At 32.3% G+C, this 27,160-nt stretch overlaps 1 protein-coding gene across 1 annotated transcript in view; it reads left to right on the top strand.

Annotated features, from left to right (window-relative positions):
- The window catches only part of LOC139494171 (toll-like receptor 4), a 30,515-nt gene extending 3,932 nt beyond the window's left edge, over positions 1 to 26,583 (top strand). Inside the window, exons 3-4 of the mRNA XM_071282345.1 lie at positions 12,794 to 12,980; positions 24,424 to 26,583. Coding sequence (XP_071138446.1) covers positions 12,794 to 12,980; positions 24,424 to 26,583 — 2,347 coding nt within the window. The remainder of the gene's footprint in view (positions 1 to 12,793; positions 12,981 to 24,423) is intronic.
- The last annotated feature ends 577 nt before the right edge of the window (positions 26,584 to 27,160 follow it).

Raw genomic sequence — 27,160 nt, 5'->3', positions numbered from 1 at the left:
AGCGAACGCCCATGTAAGGGGGTTCGATGACGAACATAATTGAATGTAGGACAGATATTTACGTCGTTTCCAATTTATTCTTCTCTTTAAATAATATAACAATTGACTATTGCATCCAGTTTAAATAGCTCGTGATTTATGAAAATGATACCAGGAACACATACATCGAAAGATACTCTGTTCAGCGATCCGTTGATACTGCTGCTTCAAACAAAGAACTTTTCATGGTTAAATGTCTTTGCCATTATTGGTACAGTAACAATTCCACCAATATTTTTGTCATTTTATGTATCACACATACATGTTTCTATATACATCTACAACGATTCGATGATTCATTTCATATTAACGTCATTTCCAACTTATTCTTCACTAGATATATAACAATTGACTACTTGACATTTAATTTGTTCTTGTTCTTTTTATATGCAACCAGGAACGCATACATAGAAAGATACATTGTTCCGAGATCCATTTATTCTGCTGCTTCAAACAAAGAACTTGTGATCGTAAAAGATATTTGACATAATCAGTACAGTAACAATTCCGTCAGTTCTTTAATATTTTTGTCATTTAATGTATATTACATACCTTTCTCTAGAAAACGACAATTTTCCAAATACCGCAATGGCCAGAAACTACGAAATCTTATTACAATGTTAGTTAAAGTAAAGTTGGCTTAAAGTGCCAACTAAGCCCTACATTAAGGTAGTCAATGGAAGCTAACATTGATACAAAAATAGCATAACGAATGTCCATAAAAGGCGAATCGATGACGAACATAACTAATTCAATGATTCCTTTGATCCATAACACTGTCGTTTCCGACGTATTCTTAGAAATATAACAATTGTCAACTAAATGCAGTTTAAATTGTTCTTGTTCTTTTAAAATGCAATCAGGAACACATATATACACTGTTTCAAGATTAGTTGATTTTATTATTTTGCTGCTTCAAACAAAGAAATTCAGATCAGATTCAAATATGTTTGACGTGATCAGTACAGTAACAATTCCATCAGTTTTTTAATAACTTTGTCATTTAATGGATATTACATACCTTTCTCTAGGGAACGACAATTTTCCATACAGATTGGCCATAACACTACGAAATGTTATTACAATGAAAATTAAAGTATGGTAGACTTAAAATGTCAACTGAATCCTACATTAATATAGTAGAGGGAAGCTGAAATAGATACACAACTATAAATATCCAAAGAAGGAGATTCGATAACGAACATAACTAAAATCAATGATTCCTTTCATAATAACGTCGTTTCCGATGGTAAGTCACAGGACATACAGTCACAATTTTGATAGGACAAAAAGTCACAAATTATATGTTGACAATTATTGGAATATATGAGAGATAGATCTTGATATATTTTCTTTGTATTGCATACAATTATTTTTAAGTGTAGGAAATTGTTCATACGCCTTGATTAACGAAAAATTATTAAATTTTAATCATGCAAAGGACATATTTCTTGGCATAATGAAGCTATTTAAGTACCTAGCTCCTTTGACATTTTGTTTTTATAACAATTATTTGATCAGTATTGATATTTATTGAATAAATTTTAATAACAAAGTTGTTTCATATATAATAGTTCAAGAAAAACACACAAAAAAATCTTTAAAATTAGTTTTTTTCTTTTTCAAAGAAATATATTCTCAAAACTGAATTGTTACTTTTTGTCCTGTGACTTTCTGTCCTACATTTGTTTCCAATTTATTCTTTTCCATAATACATGTATAATAAATGACTATTGGATTCGAGTAAATTGTTCGTGTTCTTTCAGAATGTATTCAGGTACACATACATTGAAGGATACACTGTTCCGCGATTCATTTATTTTGCTGTTTCAAACAAAGATCTTATGACGTGAAGAGTAGAAATATAGAGGAGAAAACTGATCTCCTGCATTTGGAAACACTAAGTTAGGTAGTAGATTAACAATTTTATCAGTTTAATAATTTAGTCATTTTATGTATATCATGCAGGCATAAAGATGTATATAATCCAAGTAGAATTATAACTATTTAATGGCGACTGGCAATACACAGTATACAATGCATGTCTTATCATAGCACGTGAACATCATAAACATAACGAGTTCGTGTTACTATAGTATAAGAGTCATTCTCAGAATTGGTCAAAATGCAAAGATGACAAATAAAAAAAAATGAATGCAAGGACAATGATTTTTATTGATGAATGTAAATCTGTAACATTTGAACAGTACAAAAACACTAAAATGACATCTTAATCTCACATAATTATACATGAAATCTCAAATATAACTTCGGCAATCATGAAAATTTTCCTTCCTGTAACACATTTTAAAATTCCCCAAAAAATGAATTTAATATTTTTAATTGTTTTTTTTTAACCAGCCAAATAGTATCATGCAGAAACTTAAGTTGTAAGCAAATGGAAAATTGTAAAAAGCAATGCAACAGAAATTTAACCAACATTTTTCATGGTTTGTTAAAAGATGTATTATTTTTTTTTTTAATTTTCAATTAAAAAAAGATTTTAGTCTTATTCAAAAAAAATAAATAGACCTGATAGTATTTCATAGTTTATAAATTTTCAGTCAGTGCTTCTTTTTCATATAAAATACAAATACAACTTTTGTGGCACTAAAATGGTGATGTTACAGGAAGGATTGATTTGTTACAGGAGAGAAATAAAATGCATTTTTTGCTTAATGAACTTTTTACAGACTTCACAATACAAATGATAGCTTCAAGAAGTAGTTTGAATATCATATATCATCTTCTCTGGTATTTTTTTTCATCCTGTATTTGCCTTCTCTTCATTTTGTATCAATTGTGTTACAGGAAGGACAATACCGTTACAGGAAAGAAAAATATTGTTCTTTTGTCATTCAAATTAAATGAAAATAACTTTTCTTCAGTCTAAATATATTTCAGGATTTTGTTTTTAGAATAAACTGCAGCTTTAACCTTAATTTTTCATTGGTTTGAGGATGTTTGTTACAGGATGGAAATACAGTGTTACAGGACAGAAATGTAAAAAATAATATCCTAGTTGTATTTAGTTTTCTAATACGATATTTGAAGTTTTCTTATAAAATGTCTATAATTGAGATTTATATAATATTCGGATTGTTTTTGTTTTTTTTTTCCTGTCAAGATGGGATGAAGATATAGCAGCTGGCCCGTGATTCAAACTTTCAGAAACAGTACGAAATGCGTTTGGCTTTGGATTTTTTCCTGCATAGTATACCCCTGTATGTAGGGTTATTTGTCTTTTTGATGCACCGAAATGCATACTCTGTATTTCTGTGCCAAGTTTGCAGACATAGTTCTCTGAGAAATTAACATTGACTATGCACTGATTGTCTTCTAATGTATCTCTCCTTTCTCTAAAATATCCATACTGTGCTCGTATTAAAAAGAGATGTTTCTTCTATCTTTTAATTTGCTGCTCGTAAATCTGAAACCAATCCTGACTTGCTTTTTTCAGGGTTATTGTCACATTTTCCCCCTCTTCCTTGAGAAGGACTTTGTTAAAACTTATTATTTTGTCTTTACATTTGTTGCAGTCTGCAAACATGCAGTTTTTTTCTGAAGAAGAACAAACAATACCATCTTTAAGGTGCTCTAAGTTTTCCTCCTTAACTGACTTCGATTTTCTTAAAGATGGCCACATAAACTCTGTGTTTTCACACAACTTGCATTGACAAGTATTTCTATCACTTTCAGTTGGGAAAACAACCCAAAAAGGACGAGGTCTACAGAAGGTTGAAAAACTGACTTTAGGCGATTCCGTTTCAGCTAAATATATATGGTGAAGATTCGTTAGTGTATCATTTAAAACTCTACGTTATGTTTTTACCATTCCTTTGGTTACTGTTTGCTTCGTTCCTGTCTTGACCCTGGAAACATCATTTCTTTCAAACAAATCTTGAATGTTCTTATAAATTCTTTTTGACAGACACGTTCTGTTTTTAAGATTCATACGGACATCAATTCCTATTGCCTTCATTGTAGTGGTCTTTAACTTATACCTTTGAAGAATAGAACCAAACAATAAACTATAGATTTGCCTTTTCTCAGATTTCTTTATGTTATGTTGGTATGAATCCTTAATTTGATCTATTAAAGCATTATGGAACACGAATGTTTTTCTAACTTTTTTTTTCTTTGAAAAATTTCTTAACAGTTTTCTTGTTTTAGATCTGGGTGTGTCTTTTTTAGTATTAGTGTCTTTATTCGGAGTCCTTTTTTCAGCCTTTGCAACCTTTTGATGTACATACAAGTTTTTAACCGCTCTGCTCTAAGTTGATTTTGTAGAAGGTTTTTGTACCGATAGCATTTTGCTCTATCTTTATTTTGATGTTTCAGACTTTGCCTTTTTTGTCGAGACATCTGGTTTCTCTGTTGTGGTTGCTCTATATCTAACATGGGCGAATTAGGGGGTGTTAAAAGAACATTGCTTAATTGTTTTTAGCCTCTTTCTCTTTTTGTTTTTGTGTTCGCCAATATTTCCTTGCTGATCTTTTTTCCCTTTCTGTCATATCTTTATCCCTGTTCTCTCTAAACTTTCGCTGTCTTTCAGTATTTGACAACGCCATTCTGACTGAAGAAAAAAATTGTTATAACTTCTCATTTTGTGTAAAACTATCATTATGCTTACGCAAAGTATTCACATTGCATTATTTTCTTTCAGTCACATAACATAATTTCCTTCTTATAACAAAATGCAACAACTGAATATGACAGGATGATTTTACTTTCATTATTACAAAAGATAACAAATAGTTAACTTATGTGGGAAAAATGTTAAGGCATGCCATTTTTACAAAAATAGGAGATATATGTGACATGTGTATTGAAATAGAAAACAAGATGATTCCTTCCTGTAACACAAAATTTAGTGAAAGGTTAAATATTAAATTGAATTCTCAATGTCATCAGATTCATGTTTGAATAACTTTCCATATACTAAGTAAGACCTTGTGAATAAGAGAACTACAACTTTCTTTCAAACCATAAAGTTTTGTAATCAAAAATGAAAATAAAAGTCTTTCCTATAACAAAACAGTTCTTTCCTGTAACGGAAATATGCAAAGACAAAGAAATTCTGACGTTAATACGTTTTTAACCAAAAAAAATAAGTCAACAAATAAACATTATTTATCTAATTAAAAAAAATATGGGGAAACATTATAACAACAACATCGAAATATATTCAATATCTTTCATAAAGTTCTATTTATCCTTCCTGTAACAATATTCCTCTTTCCCGTAACAGAAATACGAGAATATGGAATATTCAAAGACTAGCAATATGTACATTACTACAAATACTACAAAAAATCTACGAGTTACAGTAATTAAGTGTAAATAATTAACAAATCATATATAATTGTTAAATCTTACATGTATATAAATTAGCTTATTTTTTTCTTTCCAATAACAAAAACTGTCTTTCCTGTAACAAAAAAAAAACGGTGTTACAGGAATGAATAATTCTATATTTATTCAACTTAAAAAAAAAAAAAAGCTCCCTGTAGGGGATTCCCCATATGCTAGAAAGTTTTAGAACTACCAAAGTAAGAAAACTTCTTTGAAGTTACAAAATGAAGGTTTTTTAAATAGAGTTTTAAGCAGTTACAGCAAAGAAAGTGTTAGAATATATTTTGTAGCAGTACTTACTCTGAATGTTGGATATTTTTCTTCTGTTTCACAATGTTGTCATAGCTGCATGCATCAATTTCAGGAATATCAGAATGAGGTTTGCAGGAACATCAGCAACTCATGGGATCCTTTATTATTCATATTTTTTCTAGATCGTTACGGCAAAAGTTTTTATTCGAAATTACATTAATTTCTTCATGTTTTACATTTCTTTCTACCATACAAGTTAAAAGACAGTATTTCTATATATTTGATTATACTTAAAACACATTTTTGAGAAGAAGATGCCTGCAATATGAATAAAATTCATCTTCAATATTCATAAAATGATACCAACATATAAATACAATATTTAATGAGTTTCAAAACAGAATATACCACAGTTTCTACATATTTGTAAAAATGAAGACAATGAAGAACTGCACCACTCTTTCACTTTAAATTTCTAATTCGGTTGGTAAATGTGTTTGTAATCAACACAAGACAGAAAGCATTTGGAGAAACTGCAAATTATGTATCACACATTGTTTATTGGTCCTCTAGTTGTGCCTCTGGTGACCTCTTGATTCTGAATGCTCTTGTCATTGTTCCTATTTTAGCGTTCAGGGCAAAAATGACATCCTTACTGTCCTTTCTCAAAAGTATGTTTTATTATTTATGACCTTTAAAACGCTTTCAAACAAGTAATCTGATAGTATGTATAGCACCATTGTCCCTTACTGGTTAAACTTTCATTAAATTGTAGAAAAATGCTATTCTTGATGTTTGACCTGTCATGGTGTAAACTATAAAACAAATATCAAAAGAATATCGTTAAGCACGATGAAAAAAGGTGTGGAAACTGACTATTGGAGACCATGAACAATAATCCTGGACAAAATATCATGCATTCTTTCATAATTTCTGCCTGAATCAAGACTTGTTTTATTTTACTTGTTCTTGTCCTGTATTTAATGAAATACTGCTCACTGGGTGTCAAACAAACATTCAAATTATAATTTTAAATACCTTTTAATGCCTGTCCTAATGATGTTTCAAATAACTGGCCACCTGTCATGCCAACAACTGCACGTGGTTGGAAAAACCCATTCACCATCAATTTGAAGCAACAAGATTTTGGTTTTACCTTAAAGGTGCCCTGTGATGCAGTCAACCTCCTGACGGGAACATATATTTGATGCCCTTCCGAGAGCGGAACATAGCCCTCCGGTATCGTTTCTGTATCCATTATCTGCACAAAAAATAATAACAATTAGTTCTTCAAATTGTACTACCGGTACATTTAAAATATCAAATACTACCAGTACATTTAAGTTAAAAGATATATTTGGATTGCAGATTTCAGTTATGGTCAGCTGCATTTTTATAGCCCAGTGTATGAATGATTAATATGTCTTTAACACTGATAATTTTTTATGCACAACTTCCGATTCAATTTGGATTAGAACTGAAAGAATCCAATCCATTATTGTTTCATGTCTCAGTAATAGTTATTTTGGAAATTTGTACGGCATCTTCCGCGGTTCCTACGACCGTATCTGTTTCCCATAACATTCGTAAGGTCATCTATTTCCTATTTCATTATGTTCGTTTCACTTATCGGTTTTCCTGTATCGGTATGTAGTCTCAACACCTCTCATTCTTGTTTGATTCTGTCTAGTTCTGATAGCTCTTTGCTATCCCTGGTAGCACTATGTCTATACTTATCGGCCCATTTTCTTTAAGGCTCCTTACTCTGTCATTCAGACGGACAATGCTTGATCCGTTGTTGAATGAAGCTGATGTTTGATGCCAGTATTATTGCTCTACTTATGTTGTCAGCTTGTCTGAAATTCTTTCACAGTTACCGTTAAAATTCCCGGAAATTAAGTTTCACTGTGCTGTTGAATTATTGCAGCTTCAATTTAAAGAAATGTGCTAGCGTCATCCGATCCAAATCGTGGTGAACATGTAGCATTGGGTATATTATCGTAGAGTATTCCTATCGAATCTTCTAATGTCCCTTTAAAGAGTCACTATTGGTGCCTTTTAACTTAAGTATTCTCAATACATCTGTCAATATTGACCTCATCCGTTATATTACCACTACTACAGCTCTCATTACCTAGGTTATCAGTCAAAGTTAATTGGTACGATTTTGACCTTACTATGTATTTGTCCACACGGTATATCATCTTTAATGCCTCCACTAATTGCATCCACAATGTCCGTATCCAATTCAAAATTGTTATTCATCTTCCCTTCGCCAAGACTAAGTTTAGATTTGTACATTTTTATCTCGGTATTGAGGTTTAAGAAGACATACGGTTTATATCAATTATAAAAGTATATATAAAAAAAAGTATTCAAAAATTATTAACTTTCATTGTTCAATATTTATACTGTAAATTTCAAGCCTATTTTGAGGGTTGGTGTAATAATGTTAATTTGCAACAAGGAAGAGCATTTTAGTTTTAAACAATACTATACAATTGTTACAATTTACAGGTGGTCTGCCCTTCAGATAATCAAATTCGATGCGCTTCGTACCAGTTTGTATGAAGTATCCGGGACACCCAATGTGTTGGTCAATCCCCTTTTCTATTATAAGTAGATCTGCCTTTTCAAGTTTCTTGAGTCCTGCTCCCACTAGATAACGTATGCGGTTGAATAATTGGTTTTACACTTTCAATGAATGTGTTTCTAATTTGATATATACTTTTGTAAATTTTTTGTAACAGTGATGACTTATGTACCCATTTTTTGACTATTTTTTTTATTATGTCTGTTTTGTTCACGCATCGTTGTAAACATTACGAATTTTGATGAGACTGTCGTACAAGCGAGGGGTTTAGCACTATAAAACCAGGTTCAACCCACCATTTTCTACATTTGAAAATGCCTGTACTAAGTCAGAAATATGACAGTTGTTGTCCGTTCGTTTTTTATGTGTTTTGCGATTTGATTTTGCCATCAATACAAGTTCACTTTTTCACCTTTTAATTTATCGATTCAATTGAGCACATCACTATTTCTTTTAATAATATTTCGTGTTTGTTTTCTACTGAAAAAAAGACCGACATTATGCTCAAATCAACAGATGTTTCATAGCACAATACATTACCTTTTATCACATACACCGGTGATGTTATTTTACGATCACTTTCTATCGTAGCATGACATTTTCAACCGATCTGATACTCTTGTTTCGCCGTGAGAAAGTTTTGGTTTACACTTGATTTCATTATCATCGAATGTTCATTCATCAACAACGTTTATACCTATTCCTGTCAGAACAGTAGATGTCTCCTTAAAACACTGACAAGTCTCATATACTATACCACATAGAACAGTAGATATTTCTAAAGAACACTAACAAGTCTCGTATACCATACCACATAGAAACAGTAGTAGTCTCCCAATAAGACATAACAAGTCTCATATACCATACCACAAAGAACAGTAGATGTGTCCTATAGACAATAACTAGTCTCATGCATCATACCACATTGAACAGAGGATGTCTCCTATAGACAATTACTAGTCTCTGAGACTCATGCATCACACCACATTTATCTATACTAATATAGATACTAAGAGTAGAAAAGACAATGTTCTACTTGAATGGAACATTTATCCTTCCATACTGGATACTTGATATTTTATGCAAAACTGTATAATAACTATTCTAATTTTATTAACAAACTAATATACTAAGACACCATTGTATACACAGTATACTAGTATCATATTCACAATCAATTCTAAATCTATTATGCTTAATACATATGAAAATAATAATAAATGTATCATTTGGCTTTCTAGGGGGCTACTCATTAAAACTTACAAAAATACTAATTAAAATAATCAAATCGAAAAACACTACCTACTCAACATAATTTTAAATTAATTAAAAATAAATTGCCTAAATTATGCAATTTTAAGAACCTGCAGTAAGGCCCTGACAGGTGAAAAATTTATTTTATAACCTGACTGGTAGAGCCCAGACAGGTAGAAATTTAAAAAATGAGAATACCTGCGGTAGATCCCAACAGGTACTTTTAGAACCTGAGTGGTAGAGCCCAGACAAGTATGAATTTTGAAAACTGAGAATTCCTGCGGTAGATACCAACAGGTACTTTTAGAACCTGAGTGGTAGAGCCCAGACAAGTATGAATTTTGAAAACTGAGAATTCCTGCGGTAGATCCCAACAGGTACTTTTAGAACCTGAGTGGTAGAGCCCAGGCAAGTATGAATTTTGAAGACTGAGAATTCCTGCGGTAGATCCCAACAGGTACTTTTAGAACCTGAGTGGTAGAGCCCAGGCAAGTATGAATTTTGAAAAATGAGAATTCCTGCGGTAGATCCCAACAGGTACTACATTGTATTAGAACCTGACTGGTAGAGCCCAGACGGGTATACATTTGAAAAATGAGAATTCCTGCGGTAGATCCCAACAGGTACCAAAACTAACTTAATTATCACCCTTAAATAAGACAAAGCCTTAATAATATATAAGATGTATGAATGAATTGGGGGAAAATAATTTCCCTGAAATTAAGTAGGCCAAATTGAATGAGTAGAATGATTGAAAGCCCCCAAGAAATGATACACGTACAAATATATATAGTTAAAATAAAAATAAAAAATAATTCAATATACCATTGAAAAGAATAAGTACATGAATATAATTTCATGTATGAAAATGAAAACAAACAAAATTAAATAACTACAATACTAAAATAATGAACAAAATGTAGTTCTAGGACTCCTTTGATGTAGAACAAAACATGTATAAGAATTAGGAACGACACATTCTGCTTTGTGCTTTGCAAACAGTTGTTGGATCAGTTAGAATGTAACGTTATATCAATCAAATGACCATCTACCTAAAGTCTGGATAATATGATCCTCAACCCCTGCTGCTTCTGCTGATGTAGCAGCACCAATTCGAAAGGAATGACCACAAAATTTACTATCATTATACCCTAATCTGAACAGCAAATCTCTAAGCAGAGATATAAATGTATCTCTAGACAAAGGAGCTTATATACTCATCACTAACAAATAAATGGGAATCTGGTCTATCTCCCTTATTTTTTCGTACTTGTAAATATCTTTTCATCAAATCAACATCAAATCATTTGGGTTGAAAATATACCTTCTCGAAATAGGTCACATTTGGAGGAATTCAGATGTAATGTGAAATTTAAAAAAATTATGTCTAAATAAATATTTTGAATTAAGAGTGCCTTGCAATTTACTACTATTCGTAAATTCACAACATCGGAGAAATCCAAAAAGCTAGATTAAATGAGCACTGCAACCGTAAGTCATTGAATTTGTTAAAGGGCCAGGATGCCCTATTCTTGAGTTATTCTGCCTAATTCCTGCTAAATACAATTTAATTGAACATGTTGTAGCATGAGCTAGCTTAAGAGAAATCTTGCAATAGGTTACAAATTAAATTAAACAATCTTCATCTATTATTGGCACACTATTTATATGCTTCTAACTAGTCATACCATAAATGTTTTAAAACATAGAAAGCCAGAATAATAACTCTAACTAAATCTTATACTTAAGGATGCCTAGAAACCAGTGGTAGAACCCACAGGTGAAACAACAATTACCTGAGGTAGAACCCAGATAGGTAAAAATACTTGAATACTGTAGTAAAACCCTGACAAGCGAGACATATAATAACGTATGGTAAAACCCAGATAGGTGAAAAAAACAAAACCAAAACAATAACATTTGGTAGACCAAAAAAGGTAAAAATTCTTGAGACTGCATATAAAATAGAGCAGGTCTGCAAGCCTTGCTACATGTATGTGCAATGTACGTAATGTGATACAATGTTCACTGGATTGATTGATTGATTGTTGTTTGCTTAACGTCCCAATGTTCACTGGATTGATTGATTGATTGATTGTTGGTTGCTTAACGTCCCAATGTTCACTGGATATATGAATGTTGAATCCTGCACTGCTGCATCTGGCAAATACCATAACTTGGTTCACTGGAACTGACAAGTCATCTAGCACTCCTAAGGCGGATTTATAGTTACAATTTCACCTACTATCATTCCTTGAGAACCATAAACAGCATTCCAGCTGGGACTATTATACTATAATAGTCCCAGATTCCTGCTGAAATATAAAACTAAAGCAGTATCATGTCTTAAACATCTGGTCCAACCTAAACATGAAAACAATATATGAACCTGTGCTAAATCCAGACAGGTAAAATCTTGAAAATGTGGTATAACCCTGACAGTTATAAACATTCAATATCCAGAACCCAGACAGGTGAAAATCTTGAATCCTATGGAAGAACCCTGATAGGTGAGCATTAAAACATACATGTGCAAAACACCTGTGGTTGATCAAACACGAGTGTTTAGATGAGAATCCTCAGGTAGATTTAAAAAAAACTTGGGCTAGATGGTAAGGCACTAAACCCTGATTGATTGATAGATTGTGGTTGCTTACCGTTCAGTGGCCATCCTGGATGAAAACCTGCTATTAATCCATCAATTCAGTTACCTAAAAATCCATAGTACGGATGGTCATTCAAGTACTCTGATAAACTGTTAGTTTTAAAGTGGAAACTGAAGTCAAAACTGAACATGGGGATCTAAAATGTCTTCAAGTTGCCAGATCCGATACTCTGGGGCTCATATGGTCTCTGTTATAAGTAAGTACAACATATATAGATTTCCCCTTTACAAATCGAACAATTATGACTATTGCAACATCTCATAGCTGCGCATCCTCTGATACCTGAAAATATTACAAATTTCCCGAAATTCCTAACCTAAGAGTAGTGTTTCTAATAGACCACTCTGCTGCTATATAGTAAAGAGGCATATGAGCTGCACATTAACAATAGTGAAATTCGTAGAAACCCATACCTGGGAAATAAGTGGTCATATCTACATGATCCCTCCTATAGAAATCACATTACTTCTCCGTTGAGGGAAGACAAGAGCACGTATAATTTAATATGAATATAAGATAAATAATATACTAACAACGTGAATATTAATAAAACACTTCTGTAATTACTTGATGAAAACCTAATTAACCTAGGGATGAATGAAATGAATAGCCCCAATGTAAATTATTTTTTCAGACCCGGCATGAGAAGGGTTGAGTATAAGGAGTTCGTACCTGATGTAATGTTTTCCTCAGTTGGGGAGAAAGGCAGTGATTTCAGCTGCATATCACCTTGTATTCCGAACACAACAAACTTCCTGGTTTTTCTACTAGCTGCAGTCTCTGATATAGAATTCCTAGAGAAGGCTGTGTATCCTTCATATGTATGTAGTAGGGATAAATTTCTCCAATTGTTGACATTGTCACATTGTAAACTTCCGGTTGAAGTGAAAGTAGAAAAATCGGCTGCTTTATGTTTTGTCAAGTATTTTCAGAAACTATAAGATTTTAGATGATTACTAACTTCCGTACGGTGATGAAACATAACATTTCCACTGAAGCAAGGGTGAAGAAAAATATGGACGCCCAGTTAATAAATTTCTTCTGTCCATTTAATAAAAAAGTGGAATTAGAAACCATGTGGTCCTCTGTGTACTAGCTGATGCATTGTGGAATCACGCACTACCATATATGGTGTAGCTTGAATTTTATCTGCTAATAACGAAATATGTCCTCCATTTCGATTATATTATCATTATTGGTAATAAAGTCTTGAAAAGCAATATCTGCCTGACACATTTTCCTTGCATTTAACGGTGCTGTTATTAACTGCTCTTTTAATTCCCGACTATTACCGTCCCATACATGCGGAATGAGAGGTCTAAATAGCTACTGAGAAGCAAGCACATTAAGTAACAACTAACTAAGTTGATAATGAAATGAATAATAACAGCATCTTTAGAAGCAGGTGCAAATATCAATATACATGTTACAAACATTAACTTCAATGCAAAGACGCTCCAAATGTACAATTTAACGTGTTTAAAAGTTTCGGTTTTGATTTGCATCAAAAACTAATATAGCCACTTTCAAGAAAATGAAAAGTACAAATATGACTCCTAACAGTGCAATGCTCAAACGACAACTGACCATCCTATCAAAATTATATACAGATGTTTCTCTGATAACATCCATGCTGTCATCCTGCTGTTTCCTATCTATGATCTAATACCTATCCCTTAATCTCTTAATTAAAACAAACTGCCAAGCTGCCAAGCTGACCTTATCATTAATGAAAATAAAACCAGGGAAAGTACATACCCTAGGAATTTATCAAATATGTAGAAATTCTAATTTAATTTTTAAATTACCACAAATACTGTATCTTCTGTCGATTAAAATGTTCATACAGTGAAACCTGAATAAACCGGATACCTGTCTAATTCAGATCAGATTGGGTTGAGATCTCATAAACATGTTTAACCCCGCCGCATTTTTGCGCTTGTCCCAAGTCGGGAGCCTCTGGTCTTTGTTAGTCTTGTATTATTTTTAATTTTAATTTTAGTTTCTTGTGTACAATGTGGAGTTTAGTATGGCGTTCATTATACCCCGCTTTGAAAAAAGGCGGTATACTGTTTTACTTCTGTCTGTCCTTCCGTCAGTCCACCAGTCCGTCAGTCTGTCAGTCAGTCCGTCCGTCCCATGAATAAATTTCGTCACATTCTTCTCAGGAACTACACTACCAGGATTTCTGATATTTGGTTTCAGACTTGATATAAGTCAGCTATACCGTGTGCAGCGTTTTCAGATTCATCACTCGACAACTTCTTGTTTACCGAACACTTGTATTATTTTACACATGATAACCAAGTTGAAAATTTTTGTCACATTTTTCTCAGAAACTACAATCCAAGGATTTCTAAAATTTGGTTTCAGGGTTTATATAAGTCTGCAATGCTGTTTGATGCGTTTTCAGATTCATCACTCGACAACTTCCTGTTTACCGAACACTTGTATGATTTTACATATGATAGCCAAGTTGATAATTTTCGTCACATTTTTCTCAGGAATTACTATACAAGGATTTCTGAAATTTGGTTTCAGGATTTATACAAGTCAGCTATACCGTGTAATGCGTTTTCAGATTCATCACTCAACAACTTCCTGTTTACCGAACACTTGCATATTTTTACACTATTAAAATTATCCACTTGCGGAGGGGGTATCATCAGTGAGCAGTAGCTCGCAGTTTCACTTATTATCACTGAACTAGTATATATATTTGTTTAAGGACCAGCTAAAGGACGCCTCCGGGTGCGGGAATTTCTAGCTGTATTGAAGACCAATTATATCACATTTTATGCATTGGGAACCTGATGAAACCGAATACCTGTCAAAACCGAACAAAATCTCAAGTTCCGGAAGGGTTTACTGTATTTGAATTATGGATATTAACGGTAATTTTCGGTTGTCTTTTTTCTTAATCCGAATATGTAACCATCATTAGAAATGCTTTCATGAGCATCATCTATTCATGATTATCATGTGTCGCGTATTTATTTCCTAAGTAGACAATGATGGTTTAAAGTTGGGACCATAGCTAACCAAATCGCTCAATTGCATGACAGTCGCTTACAATTCCTAGTAAATGGGATACCTTTGCAGTGTGCTTTCCTCTTTTATATAAATAAGACTAGAATTGTTTTGCTTCTATTTTAAAGTTGTTTCTATGGGTTTTCTACTTATTCCTGATTTTAGCTGTAAAAACATTTTGCAGACTCGAACACTTTGTCCTTATGCATTAAATGTAAATGTTCTAGCTACCTGCTTTCGTTTCTTGCTAGTTGATCCCATTGAATTCCGCTCTAATACACGAGCTGATATTTTGCTTGCTTTCTTGGTGTCATAATTTCAGCATCACTTAGAGGTGGATGCATCATTATTTTCATTCGAATATTCAAAGGTTACGTCTCCGGTGCTTAGCTGACAGTTAAGATCATCGCAAATTTCCAGTTCATTTTTAGATTCCAATTGTAAACCAATAACACGGTTTTTTTTTACTTAGTCATATTGTTCATGTCACGGAACACAAAGGTATGCAAGAGTAATATCTTGTTTCTCGTATGTCTCTAATAAAGAAGGAGTAATTACTACAACTGGTTGATCAGGGTTGCTGCTGTATATCTTAACTGTAAATGCCAAAAGGTTAGCTATTGTCAACTGCATGATATCTGATAAGTTATATTGCCAACTATCTTCCAGGCGCTCCCCAAGGGTGACTGGGGTATAGAAATATGGTCACTTGGTCTTCTCCCGACCGGCAGTAAAACGCTTGCCGAAGTGGGGCGTCCGTTTGGCTGTGCGGGATGTATCAAGTTCGCAGTCACGTCCGTCAGAAGGGGACGTTAAATCCGATGCCTCGTGTAAAGAGAGTGCCACACTTTTTGCACGTTAAGAACCCTTGCAACAACTCTTTGAGGGGTCCGTAGGTGGCCTGTTGCAAGGCAAAATTTCTGTCCCTATCCAATATACCCTCATTTTCCAGTGGCAGTCCAAATTTCCCCGACCATCATCCTAGATGGCCTCTATTACAACAACCTACCTATTGTATTTATTGTGAACTTGTTCTCGTCCTGAATATGCATGAAATATTTGCCACTGGACGTTAAGCAACCAACAATCAATCAATCAATCTTCCAGGCGCCAACGTTATATCTCATTACACATGTTGTCTTCGAAAAAAATAAAAAATGTCACTATAATAATAAGCATTTTCTTCTATATGATTACACAGTAATTGTCTAAGTGTTGTAGCATCCATCTTCTCTGTTGTTTGTCTTGGTACGGCTTCAAAGAACAATTACCTACAACAGGAACATCCTGGTGACATAATGCGTTGCGTTTCAATAAAACATCCGATCTCTTTGGGTGATTTTTTTTAAATCATGTAGTTTTCGATATTCAGAAAGACTTTCATGTTCTGCAATTTTCATCTCTTTAAAGATGTCTTCTTTTTGTCCAGATAATTTTGATTTAATCACTTGTTTTATTGGTTTACACGTTTTGCTCTCGAATAGTCATTTATTTTTTTACATCTCCTGCGTTTTCTAGATTTGACGACTTTAAAACCATCTGAAGATTCCTCAGACACATTGATGCACGAACTTGAATCTGAATTGCTAACGTCACTCTTAGTTGGAACATTATCGTCAGAAGAGGATATTACTTCTTCATAATGTATTGTTTTTATAACCAACAGAACGACTTCAATGACGTATTTTTAAGAGTGAATTAAATGCTGTCAGGATTAAGGCTACGCACTAATGTAAAGGCAGTTCTCCATAAGTTTTCAACGATTCAATCGCAATCTAATTGTGACGTTTTTATTGGTTGTCGGCACATTTATTCTCACACCTAATGTCATTTCAAAGCTTGAAAAGGCATCAAATCAAGCAAGTGCGTGTCAGCTGTTTATGATATTTTCACACAATTTTATAATGTCTCTGACGGAAAGCATGACTCGAGTATCCGACTGTTAGTACAATATCACTTATCTTATGTTTGTTTGCAAACTATATGTTAAATTCGCGAATACTTGACCATGTTTATTTGATAATCTGACCGCGTAATCACTATAAAGTGTTCTTTTTTAAGTCGAAAATAAATCTGGATTCGGGAGTTAATTATAATGAATTGCCATTTGATATCAGAAAAAAATCAATTAAATATTTACGTACATTAACTGATTGTCTAACTAGACTGACAGGTGTCATTAGTCAAACCTGAATTTTTATTTATTACATTGATTCTTTATTTCATAGACATTGTATAGAAAAAAAATGTGGGTGTCTTTTTCAAATGAAAAGCTATGAATTATCCATTTTAAATATTAATGTATTACAAAACATAACTCTGATTATATTGAGTGTTAAAATATATTGTATAACAAATTATCTCATTTAATATTGGCATAAACAGTTTTTCAAGTATGGATGTGTATAATTCATCCATACTGTATGCTGTACTATGAAGTTAATTTGCCATCAATTGGAAATGACAAAACAGGAAATGTCTGTATAAAACAAGAATATGATATGATTGCCAATAATTAAATAACGATACATGTGTTATACAAATTGTACTTGGTTTTTTTAATTTATCAGCAGTTAAATCTGAACTCTAGTTTTTTTTTGTCATTTCAAACTATATTTGAAATCTATAATTTCATTTAAGGAACTGTTTCCATTAATGATTATAATTTAAATATCCTGTACGTAACAACCTTGGCGTATTTTACATGGATTCCAGACGGAATGTTTAGAGGGAATCCGTTTGAAGTTCCCCTTTACACGAAGAATCTTTCTTACATGGATTCAAGGCGGATTCAGGTATACCTTGCAACTGCAAATATACTATTAAACATGTTTTTATTAATTGTATTGACTTTGCTGATATTCGTAGGAAGCATTTCAATGTCAATAATATGTATGATTTATTTAATAGTGTTCCAATTACAAATAATTTTTCATTCTTAAAAAAGTTGGAATATATTATAAGATATTTTAAAAAAAACAAAATTGATTTTAATTTTTATCAATCTTAATGTAGTGGTGATTTTTATTTGTAAATTAACAATTTACTTTACATTTCAATTTTAGATTATTAAAATGACCTTTTTCTGATATTAAAAATATAAATTAAATTGTAAACATATTTGAATAAACTCTCGCTGCGATATACCCTTTTTGCGCTCCTGCGGCTTAAAGCAAACAACAATCAATCAATAAATATCACTAATTAATTGAATGCCATTTGGTGAGCAAACCATATATCAATGATTTTAATTGTCGGCGCCAATTTTATCATTCAATCAAATACGCCTCATTCGATCGGCTCCAGCAGATGCTATCCCATCATAATTTATATGTGAAGTAATTGTGTCCTATTTATTGTCGTTCGTTGTCATTTCGTCATGTGTTTGAGTTTTCTTCTTCTACATATGTTTCGATGCCTCTTGTAGGGAATGTGGCTCTACGTGGTGAATACACAAAACATTATCACTCAACATCATGATGTACACTGCATAAACTATTAATTTGTTTTGTACATGCATCATAAATAATGATTTTCATTTATTTTTCATGTTCACTACAAAATAAAATAATACTTTCTTTAATTGTAGTTAGGCAATCATTTGAAAGGAGAAATAAGTTATATGAAAAACACTTTGACTCGCTATTTGATGTTTTATTTTTTTTTATAGTTTTGTACACAATTACATTAAGGAAGAGATTTGCTAGATAGTTAATGGATATTAACACTCATAAATGAAAGACAAACACACAAAGACACGGCAAAAACAAAAGGAAACGACGTTAAAACCAAGAAAATATGTATGAGATAAATGAAAGTTTGTTTCAATTTTAATACGAAATTCAGGATTGAATAAGATAATGATCTTCTTGTCCTTCCTAATTGTATCCCTCTTTTATTGTAGAGGTTAGCGTTTTTTATTCTGAGCCTTTATATGTAGTGTATTGCAAAGTTTGTTCCTCTTTTAGCAATGATGTTTTTAGATTTGTTCAGTTAAGTTGTTTACATTTCCTTTAGACTTCTTTTAAAATGTGTTTTTTGAAAATGAAATATTCAGATCAACAGGAAGATGTTAATAGGGTCACGAGGAAGAAATAGCAAGTAGCAAGTTTTCCCGTATTAAGAACGAAAATATAATTTCAATTACGTTAGAGAGGAAATGTTTATGGATCGAATATTTAAAGTTGGTTAAAAATAAATCATAATTAATACAAATACCATTAAAGTAAATACCACACAAACTGTTTACACTTTATAAATTATTTATTTTACTTCATTGTACATGAAAAAGAAGATTAAAAACATATTTAAAATAGATCTCGCTTCGATATAGCCTTTTTATTCTTATATATCTCAATGTGAGATTGAATGACCTGGCCTTTTTGGACTTCTTGTTCTTGTCAAGTATCTGATGGAACTCCGAATCATATAAAATTGAGGAAAGAAGAGTTAACATAAGGATTCTGACAATTTATTGAAATAAGTCTGCCTCAAAATAAAAAAAAATAGCGGTTAACTAGAAAATTAGGCATACTGTTTACTTGTTCTTCAGTGTAGCATGTTTACACGTGCACACACAGCAATAAATTTAAAGCGTATGCTATCATTTTGTATTTAAAAACATTGTAAATTATTTCTTTTAGACTATTTTTCGATTTCACATGGGGAAATGGTGGTATAAAGGGTTAAAAAATCAAAGGCTTTGAATCAATTATTTTCAGAGAAAGATCGATTTTTAAAATTATCTACAAGTTCTTTAGAGAATTTTATAATTCATAAATGAATATTCGAATAAGCAAGTAAACAATTTCACAGTATTTCTGAATACCTTTCGAGAAAACAAGTTCATTTCAATTTGAAGTTAGGTTGGTTGAAACATAGATATCTAACACTCTCAAGCCTAACGATCAAAACACAATAATGTATATCTCTGGACTTTATATTGTTAATTGAACGACATACAAATATGGACATCCGTTTCTAGAGTATAACTGTATAAACCTAGTAACAACTAACAGTTAACATCACTGAAAAAGAATTCAAAGCCTGATCACTTTTTATTGTAGTTTGATGTTTTAACTTTTCATTATGAAAGTTATGTATCATAGCAAAAAATGGCATAAATGAGGAAGTATTTAGACAGTTTTATCGGCTCCACTGTAATTTATCTTAAAATATAGCACATTTATGCAATCTGCTCACGTGTTTTACGATCGATGATTTTTTTATAAATACAAATATTATCACATCAAGATGTTTAATTCCTCTCTGTATGTTCTAACACTTGGACCACTCATGGTAAGATATTTGTTATTTCAATAATTAAAAAAAAAATACTTATTCAAATATAGATAAGGAGAAGAGTTGAACGAAATATTCTAAACCGGGAGTTTTCCATGCACAATTTATGGTACGGTTCACGATTTCAATTCGCCTAGTATTCGCTGGCTCTAAATAATAAATGTTTTATAGTAAACTTCTTTGATACAAATGTTTGGTTAAAAAAAGGGGATCATATCAGTGTTTCTATATTGGCAGCTTGAGTATAAAAATATTGTCACCAGAACCTCAAATCAGGCAAAGTCAATGCACAGAAGGGGTGTTCGTTATGGTATGTGGGATGTACACATACTAGTCGAGTAAAGTGTATCACTGGTTTAGCCTAGGATTCCAGCTTGGACTGCAAACATCACAAGGCTGTTTTCACATTGAAAGTGTTCTGGTTATCTTCTTTTAAGTCGCGATTATTTCTTAAGAAATCAAATGTCAAACTCGTGCACAGCAAAGGACTTCAAAACCTGATAAAACACGTAATTATAAATTAAAATGTCAATTGTTCTTTAACAATTGAGAGGTCTTTCCTTTTATAATGTAAAATATATGTTCCATTAGACGTAGAATGTATTGAAAAGCTTTAAAACACACTGAAAATCCTTTAAATAAGATCAAAAACACATAATTCGCTATATGGGACATGACCTTGACCTTTGACCTTTGTCAAGGTCATTAGTCCCCAATGTCATTGCTGAAGACCCCATGGGTCTAGGACCTTTGGTTATATAGTAAAAGCTGATTTTGTCTTTTCATAAACCTAAAACAGGGGTTATGCCCCTTATAAAAAGGTCAAATCTCTTTGGTCAAATGTAACAAAGTTGCGCCGTAATGACCCAAACATTTTCCACTATTTTAAACTTCTGTAAGTATAATGGTTTCTGAGATTATCCCATAACAAGGTGTTAGGTCAAAGGTCAAGGTCAACATACAAATTTTACCTTGAGGTATTTTTCAATGATACATGAATTGATGATGATTGGTGAAGATCCTAGGTGTCTACGACTTACGGTTTCTGAGTTTTGGTGGCCAACCGACACTGGTTAATTTTCATAGGGGCATAACCCTACCAATGAGTCATTGGATCTTTTCGATCCAAATGTAACGAAGAACCGGGGTCTGGTCCTGAACAAATTTCACCCTTTGTTTTTTTTCTACCTATTACGGTTACGGTGTTGGAACGATAACAAGGTTTTTGGGTTTCGGAGGGATTACTCCGAACCGACAAAATATTTCGACTCACAGGGTGAGTTCCGGCAAGGTATTCCTGACACCGATACAAAGTGTGAACATGAAAGCGACATGGTTTACGGTTACGGAGGGAAATTTTGTCAAAGTTTGGCGAAACAAAAAGAATGATAATTAAAAACCAATTGTTCAGAGAACAATTGAAGGTCTTTCCATCAAAACAATGTATTTTGATATGAAAGTTGTGAAACTAAGTTTAAAATGTCATTTCAATCGTCAAATGATAGCTTCTAGTACGCTGATTCCAAAAATATTTGGTTCCATACATTTTTTTTAAATAAGGGAGATAATTTGTTACTTCCGGTTTGAAAAATGTTACTTACGATTATATTTGAATATTTACTTGACACTGATTCCAAAAATATCTGGTTCTATATACTTTTATATTAATAAAGTACAAAAAATAGCTACTTCCGGTTTACAAAAGGTCACTTCCGGTTGTTTCTTTCAAGGTTAAATGGTTTGATATCTTTTCCAAAAGTTTCATAGCTTTATCATGTATACATATAAAAAAGGTCAAAAACTAGAACGTCAAATTAATCTATGACCTTGAGATCAATTTCAAGGTCATAAACCAAGGACCTCAAATCAAAAGACCATAGGTCTTAATTATATTTGGTTAATGACTTATATCACCAAACGCGTATTTTTAAATACAACAGGGGAGAAAACTCCCTTTTACCTTCAACGTGCCCTTGCAATAAAAATGTATGTGTTACGACATGTCGCAACTAACAATTTAGTAAAAATAATTTGTTGATATCTTATACGGTCTTTGGATATAAGTGAAAATAAGCCAAATTCAAATATTAGAATATGACCTTGACCTTTGACCTTGACCTAATTTTCATTTTTTTGAACCAAGGGCCTCAAATCAAAAGATCCTAGGTCTCTATCACTTATGGTTTATAAGATATAAATGCATATCACTTATATCAGATGCATAAGGGGAAATAACTCTCATATGGAGCGGTCATATTGCTTCGGTCAAAATAGGACAAATCATGCAAAGGATATAACGAGCAATTTTGTAAAATAAATTTGTCGTTATCTTTTACGGTTGCGAAGGAGTTGTGAGCACAAGGAAAACAGTGTTTGGGGAGATAACTCCTACAAAGAAAAGTATTCAGTTACGCAGGGTAAATTTCAAAAGTGCATAAACTGTTCGATATCATATACCAAATATCAAAGCGACATATTGCGAAACTTTTGAAATTTACCCTGCGTAAACGAATACTTTTCTTTGTAGGAGTTATCTCCCCAAACACTGTTTTCCTTGTTAGCGCATCTCCTTTGCAACCGTAAAATATTATGACAAATTTATTTTACAAAATTGCTCGTTATATCCTTCGCATAATTTGTCCTATTTTGACCGAAGTGATATGAACGCTCCATATGAGAGTTATTTCCCCTTATGCATTTGATATATATAAGTGATATGCATTTCTATCTTGTAAACCATAAGTGCTAAAGACCAAGGATCTTTTGATTTGAGGTCCTTGGTCCAAAAAAATTAGGTCAAGGCCAAAGGTCAGGGTCATATTCCAATTTTTGAATTTGGCTTATTTCCACTAATTCTAGAAACTGTATAAGATATCGACAAATTATTTTTTCTAAATTGATAGTTGCGACATGTCGTAACACGTAAATTTTGATTGCAAGGGTACGTTGAACGTAAAAGTGAGTTTTCTCCCCTCTTGTATTTAAAAATACGTGTATGGTGATATAACTGATTAACCAAATATAATTAAGTCCTATGGTCTTTTGATTTGAGGTCCTTGGTTTATGACCTTGAAATTGATCTCAAGGTCATAGATTAATTTGACGTTCTAGTTTTTGACCTTTGCTTTCAGCTCATATTTATACATGATATATCCATGAGACTTTTGGCAAAAGGTATCAAACCATTTAACCTTGAAAAAAACAACCGGAAGTGACCTTGTGTAAACCGGAAGTAGATATTTTTGTACTTTATTAATAAAAAAGTATATAGAACCAGATCTTTTTGGAATCAGTGTCAATTAAATATTCAAATATTATCGGAAGTAACATTTTTCAAACCGAAAGTAACAAATTATCTCCCTTATTTAAAAAAATATTGTATAGAAACCATATATTTCTGGAATCAGCGTACAATAACCTATCAGTTGACGATTGAAATGACATTTTAAACTTAATTTTACAACTTTCATATTAAAATACATTGTTTTCAGTGGAAAGACCTTCAATTGTTCTCTGAACAATTGGTTTTTAATTATTATTATTATTCTTTTTGTTCCGCCAAACTTTGACAAAATTCCCCTCCGTAACCGTAAACCATGTCGCCTTCATGATCACGTAATTATAAAATGAAGAAATAATTAGCAGGCGATGTCCACCCTGGTTATCGAAGTTTTTAATGGACACTTTTTCCTTCATGACCAAGTGAGGTCTAACTTTGTTTTATTATTGTTTATCCAGTTGCTCAACGACCATATTTAGTATTAAGCTGTTTGTTTGGCGTTAAAAATTGAATGTTTCAAATTGAGGATATCAACTCAATATTTTTGTTTCATTAAACTTGACCGAATTGATCAAAACCAATTTTATTCTCTGTAGCTTGTCCCATACGAATACAAACAAAATTACCTTTTATTTCTTAATTTGTGTTTTTAGAATTCCACAAGGAACATGATGGCTTCAAAAATTACTTTAAAACATTTTGCAATTGTTCTTGGTATTTACCAGAATGTTCTCCTGGCAATTTCGTTACCATGTGATTTCAATGAAAAATGTCGCTGCACCAGTATACCACAAAATGCTAAAATGGGTAGAGAGGTGTTGCTGAATGTTGATTGTTCAAATAGAAAATTGAAGGATATACCAGATTTACCAGCAAATGTGTATACTGTGAGTTTGAAAAAGAACAATATTAAACGGATAAACGATGACACGTTTAGTCAATTAAGAAATCTTTCTGAATTGGATATATCGTTTAATAAAATCACACGTCTAAATATATTCTCTTTCAACGGATTGTCGAATCTTCTAATCTTGAATCTAAACAATAATCCCTTACCGTACACTGAACGTGCAATTCCTATTGAAGTTTTTAAATCGTTAATTTCCCTGAAACAAATATGTATAAGATATACTTCTCTATATCAAAGTTTATTACCAGAAGTAGCGCTATCAAAATTGAAATTGCTCGAATCATTAGAAATAGATATTCCAAAAATAACTAAATACAAAGTAGTTTTCAGTAAAAGTTTTGACTCTTTAGTACATCTTGAAACCCTTAAAGTTGGTACATGTTTCTTGCTAGAGATTCAAAAATACACGTTCTTTCATCTGGTTCACTTGAAGAACATTTACTTTGACATATTGTGCGAGATTATAATTCTACCTGGAGCACACCATAGTTTGCAAAAACTGCACAAAATAGAAATGCATTTTTTCTATTATTATGATTTTCTTTCAATTTTCGATGCAATAAAAGAATTACGCATGACACCTGTTCAGACGATTGTCTTTAGAAATACATTTTTGCATGGAACAAAAGAAAATTACGACGTATGGAACATACTTGCCTCCGGTTTAAACAATTCGTCAGTGCGACATTTGCAAATTACGGAAAACAACCCAGTTGGTCTCTTTCCAGTATCACGAATAGACCCTGTTCCACCATCAATTCTAACATTAAACCTTTCAAGTAACAAACTTGACAAGTTTGTATTGCAATTGACGAATATACAGAAACTAATATTAAGAGACAACCATCTTGGTGATCTTTTAGTTTTCAAACACATGGGAAGTAATTCCAAACTAGAATACGTTGATATATCTGAGAATAATATTTACACATTGAAACCCTCAATATTCCAAGGACAAATTGAACTAAGATATATCAATTTAAGTCACAACCATTTACAAGAAGTCTTATTTGACGTGTCACGGTCAAGTAATCTACGTTTTCTAGATTTATCCAACAATTCCATCACAGCTTTAGATCAGACATCAATGAGAATGTTTGATAATATTTCTCTAACTTCTAACCTTACGATTTATTTATCGAATAATTCATTACAATGCACGTGCAAAACATTGATATTTTGGAAATGGGTAGTCGGAACTCGTGTTAATGTATTCTATGATCGACGATGTTCATCGGAAGATGGAGTTGTCATTCGATTCATGTCTATAAATAAAAGAATTCAGGAGTTAGAAAAAGAGTGCATATCATATGTCAGTTTCATCATCATTGCTTCAATCGTTCTGGTAGCTACTCTGATTTGTATCGCTGTTGCCGTTGTTTATAAATACAGATGGAAACTTAGATATATGTTTTACCTGGCTAAAAGCAAACATCATAGACATAATGCAAGCACCGATTGTAAACTTTATGTGTATGATGCTTTCATTTCTTACTGTGAACATGACAGTTCATTTGTAGTAAATGATTGCATTAAAAATTTAGAAATGGAAAGAAACTTCAAACTATGTTTACATCAACGCGACTTTTTACCAGGTGAAGAAATTACGACTAATATTACAAATGCAATACATGAAAGCAGAAAGACTATATGCATTGTATCAAAACAATTTTTCGATTCGTATTATTGTATGTTTGAGTTTAATATGGCGCGAATGGAAAGCATTTATGCAAGGGATAAAAGGAATATAATTTTTCTGATATTTTTGGAACAAATCCTTCCACAAAACATGCCCCTTGTGTTATTGGAACTTGTACAAAAAGACTCGTACATTGAATATCCATATGATGAACAAGGAAATATTGTTTTCTGGGAAAAAATAGATGAAGCATTGCGTCAATAAACATTGATAGAAATATGCATAGCAAAAAGCAATGAAACTGGAATGATAAACTAATGCAGAATTATGGTGGTACAATTTCCATATCGTTTAATGTTTACTTATTCAAATACCTGGCAATTGATGTTTTTAAAAGGACGTGTCTTTTAAATTCATATGTTATATGATGATTTTTTTTCTTCTGAACACTTTGAGCATTTGATTTATAGTTTATTTCATTTTTTTTATAAAAAAAAAAATGACACAAATTTCAGCAAACAGATACGTTTCACACTAACTTAAGCATATAAAGGTTGTATGAGTGTCTTTCGTCGTCTTTGGTTGTGAAAAACAGAGAACCTGATGTCAAAAATTTAAACTAGATAGCAAAAGTGAATTTTCATTTAAAAGAACACATTTAACAGATTATAACTTATACATAATAATATTTTTACAAGTGTAGAATATTTTAGCTTGATTTGTAATGTTTGTAAATTGGCATATGATAGAAACAGTGCATTTTGTGAAGGAATCTACATGGTATTTTTCTATTTTGTATTTTACCCGGAAAAAACGCACAATGACCCTATCTTTTCTGTTG

Source organism: Mytilus edulis, chromosome 11, assembly GCF_963676685.1.
Source record: "Mytilus edulis chromosome 11, xbMytEdul2.2, whole genome shotgun sequence".
NCBI classification, from domain to species: Eukaryota; Metazoa; Mollusca; class Bivalvia; order Mytilida; family Mytilidae; genus Mytilus; species Mytilus edulis.
This window is presented reverse-complemented; position numbering and strand designations above follow the sequence as displayed.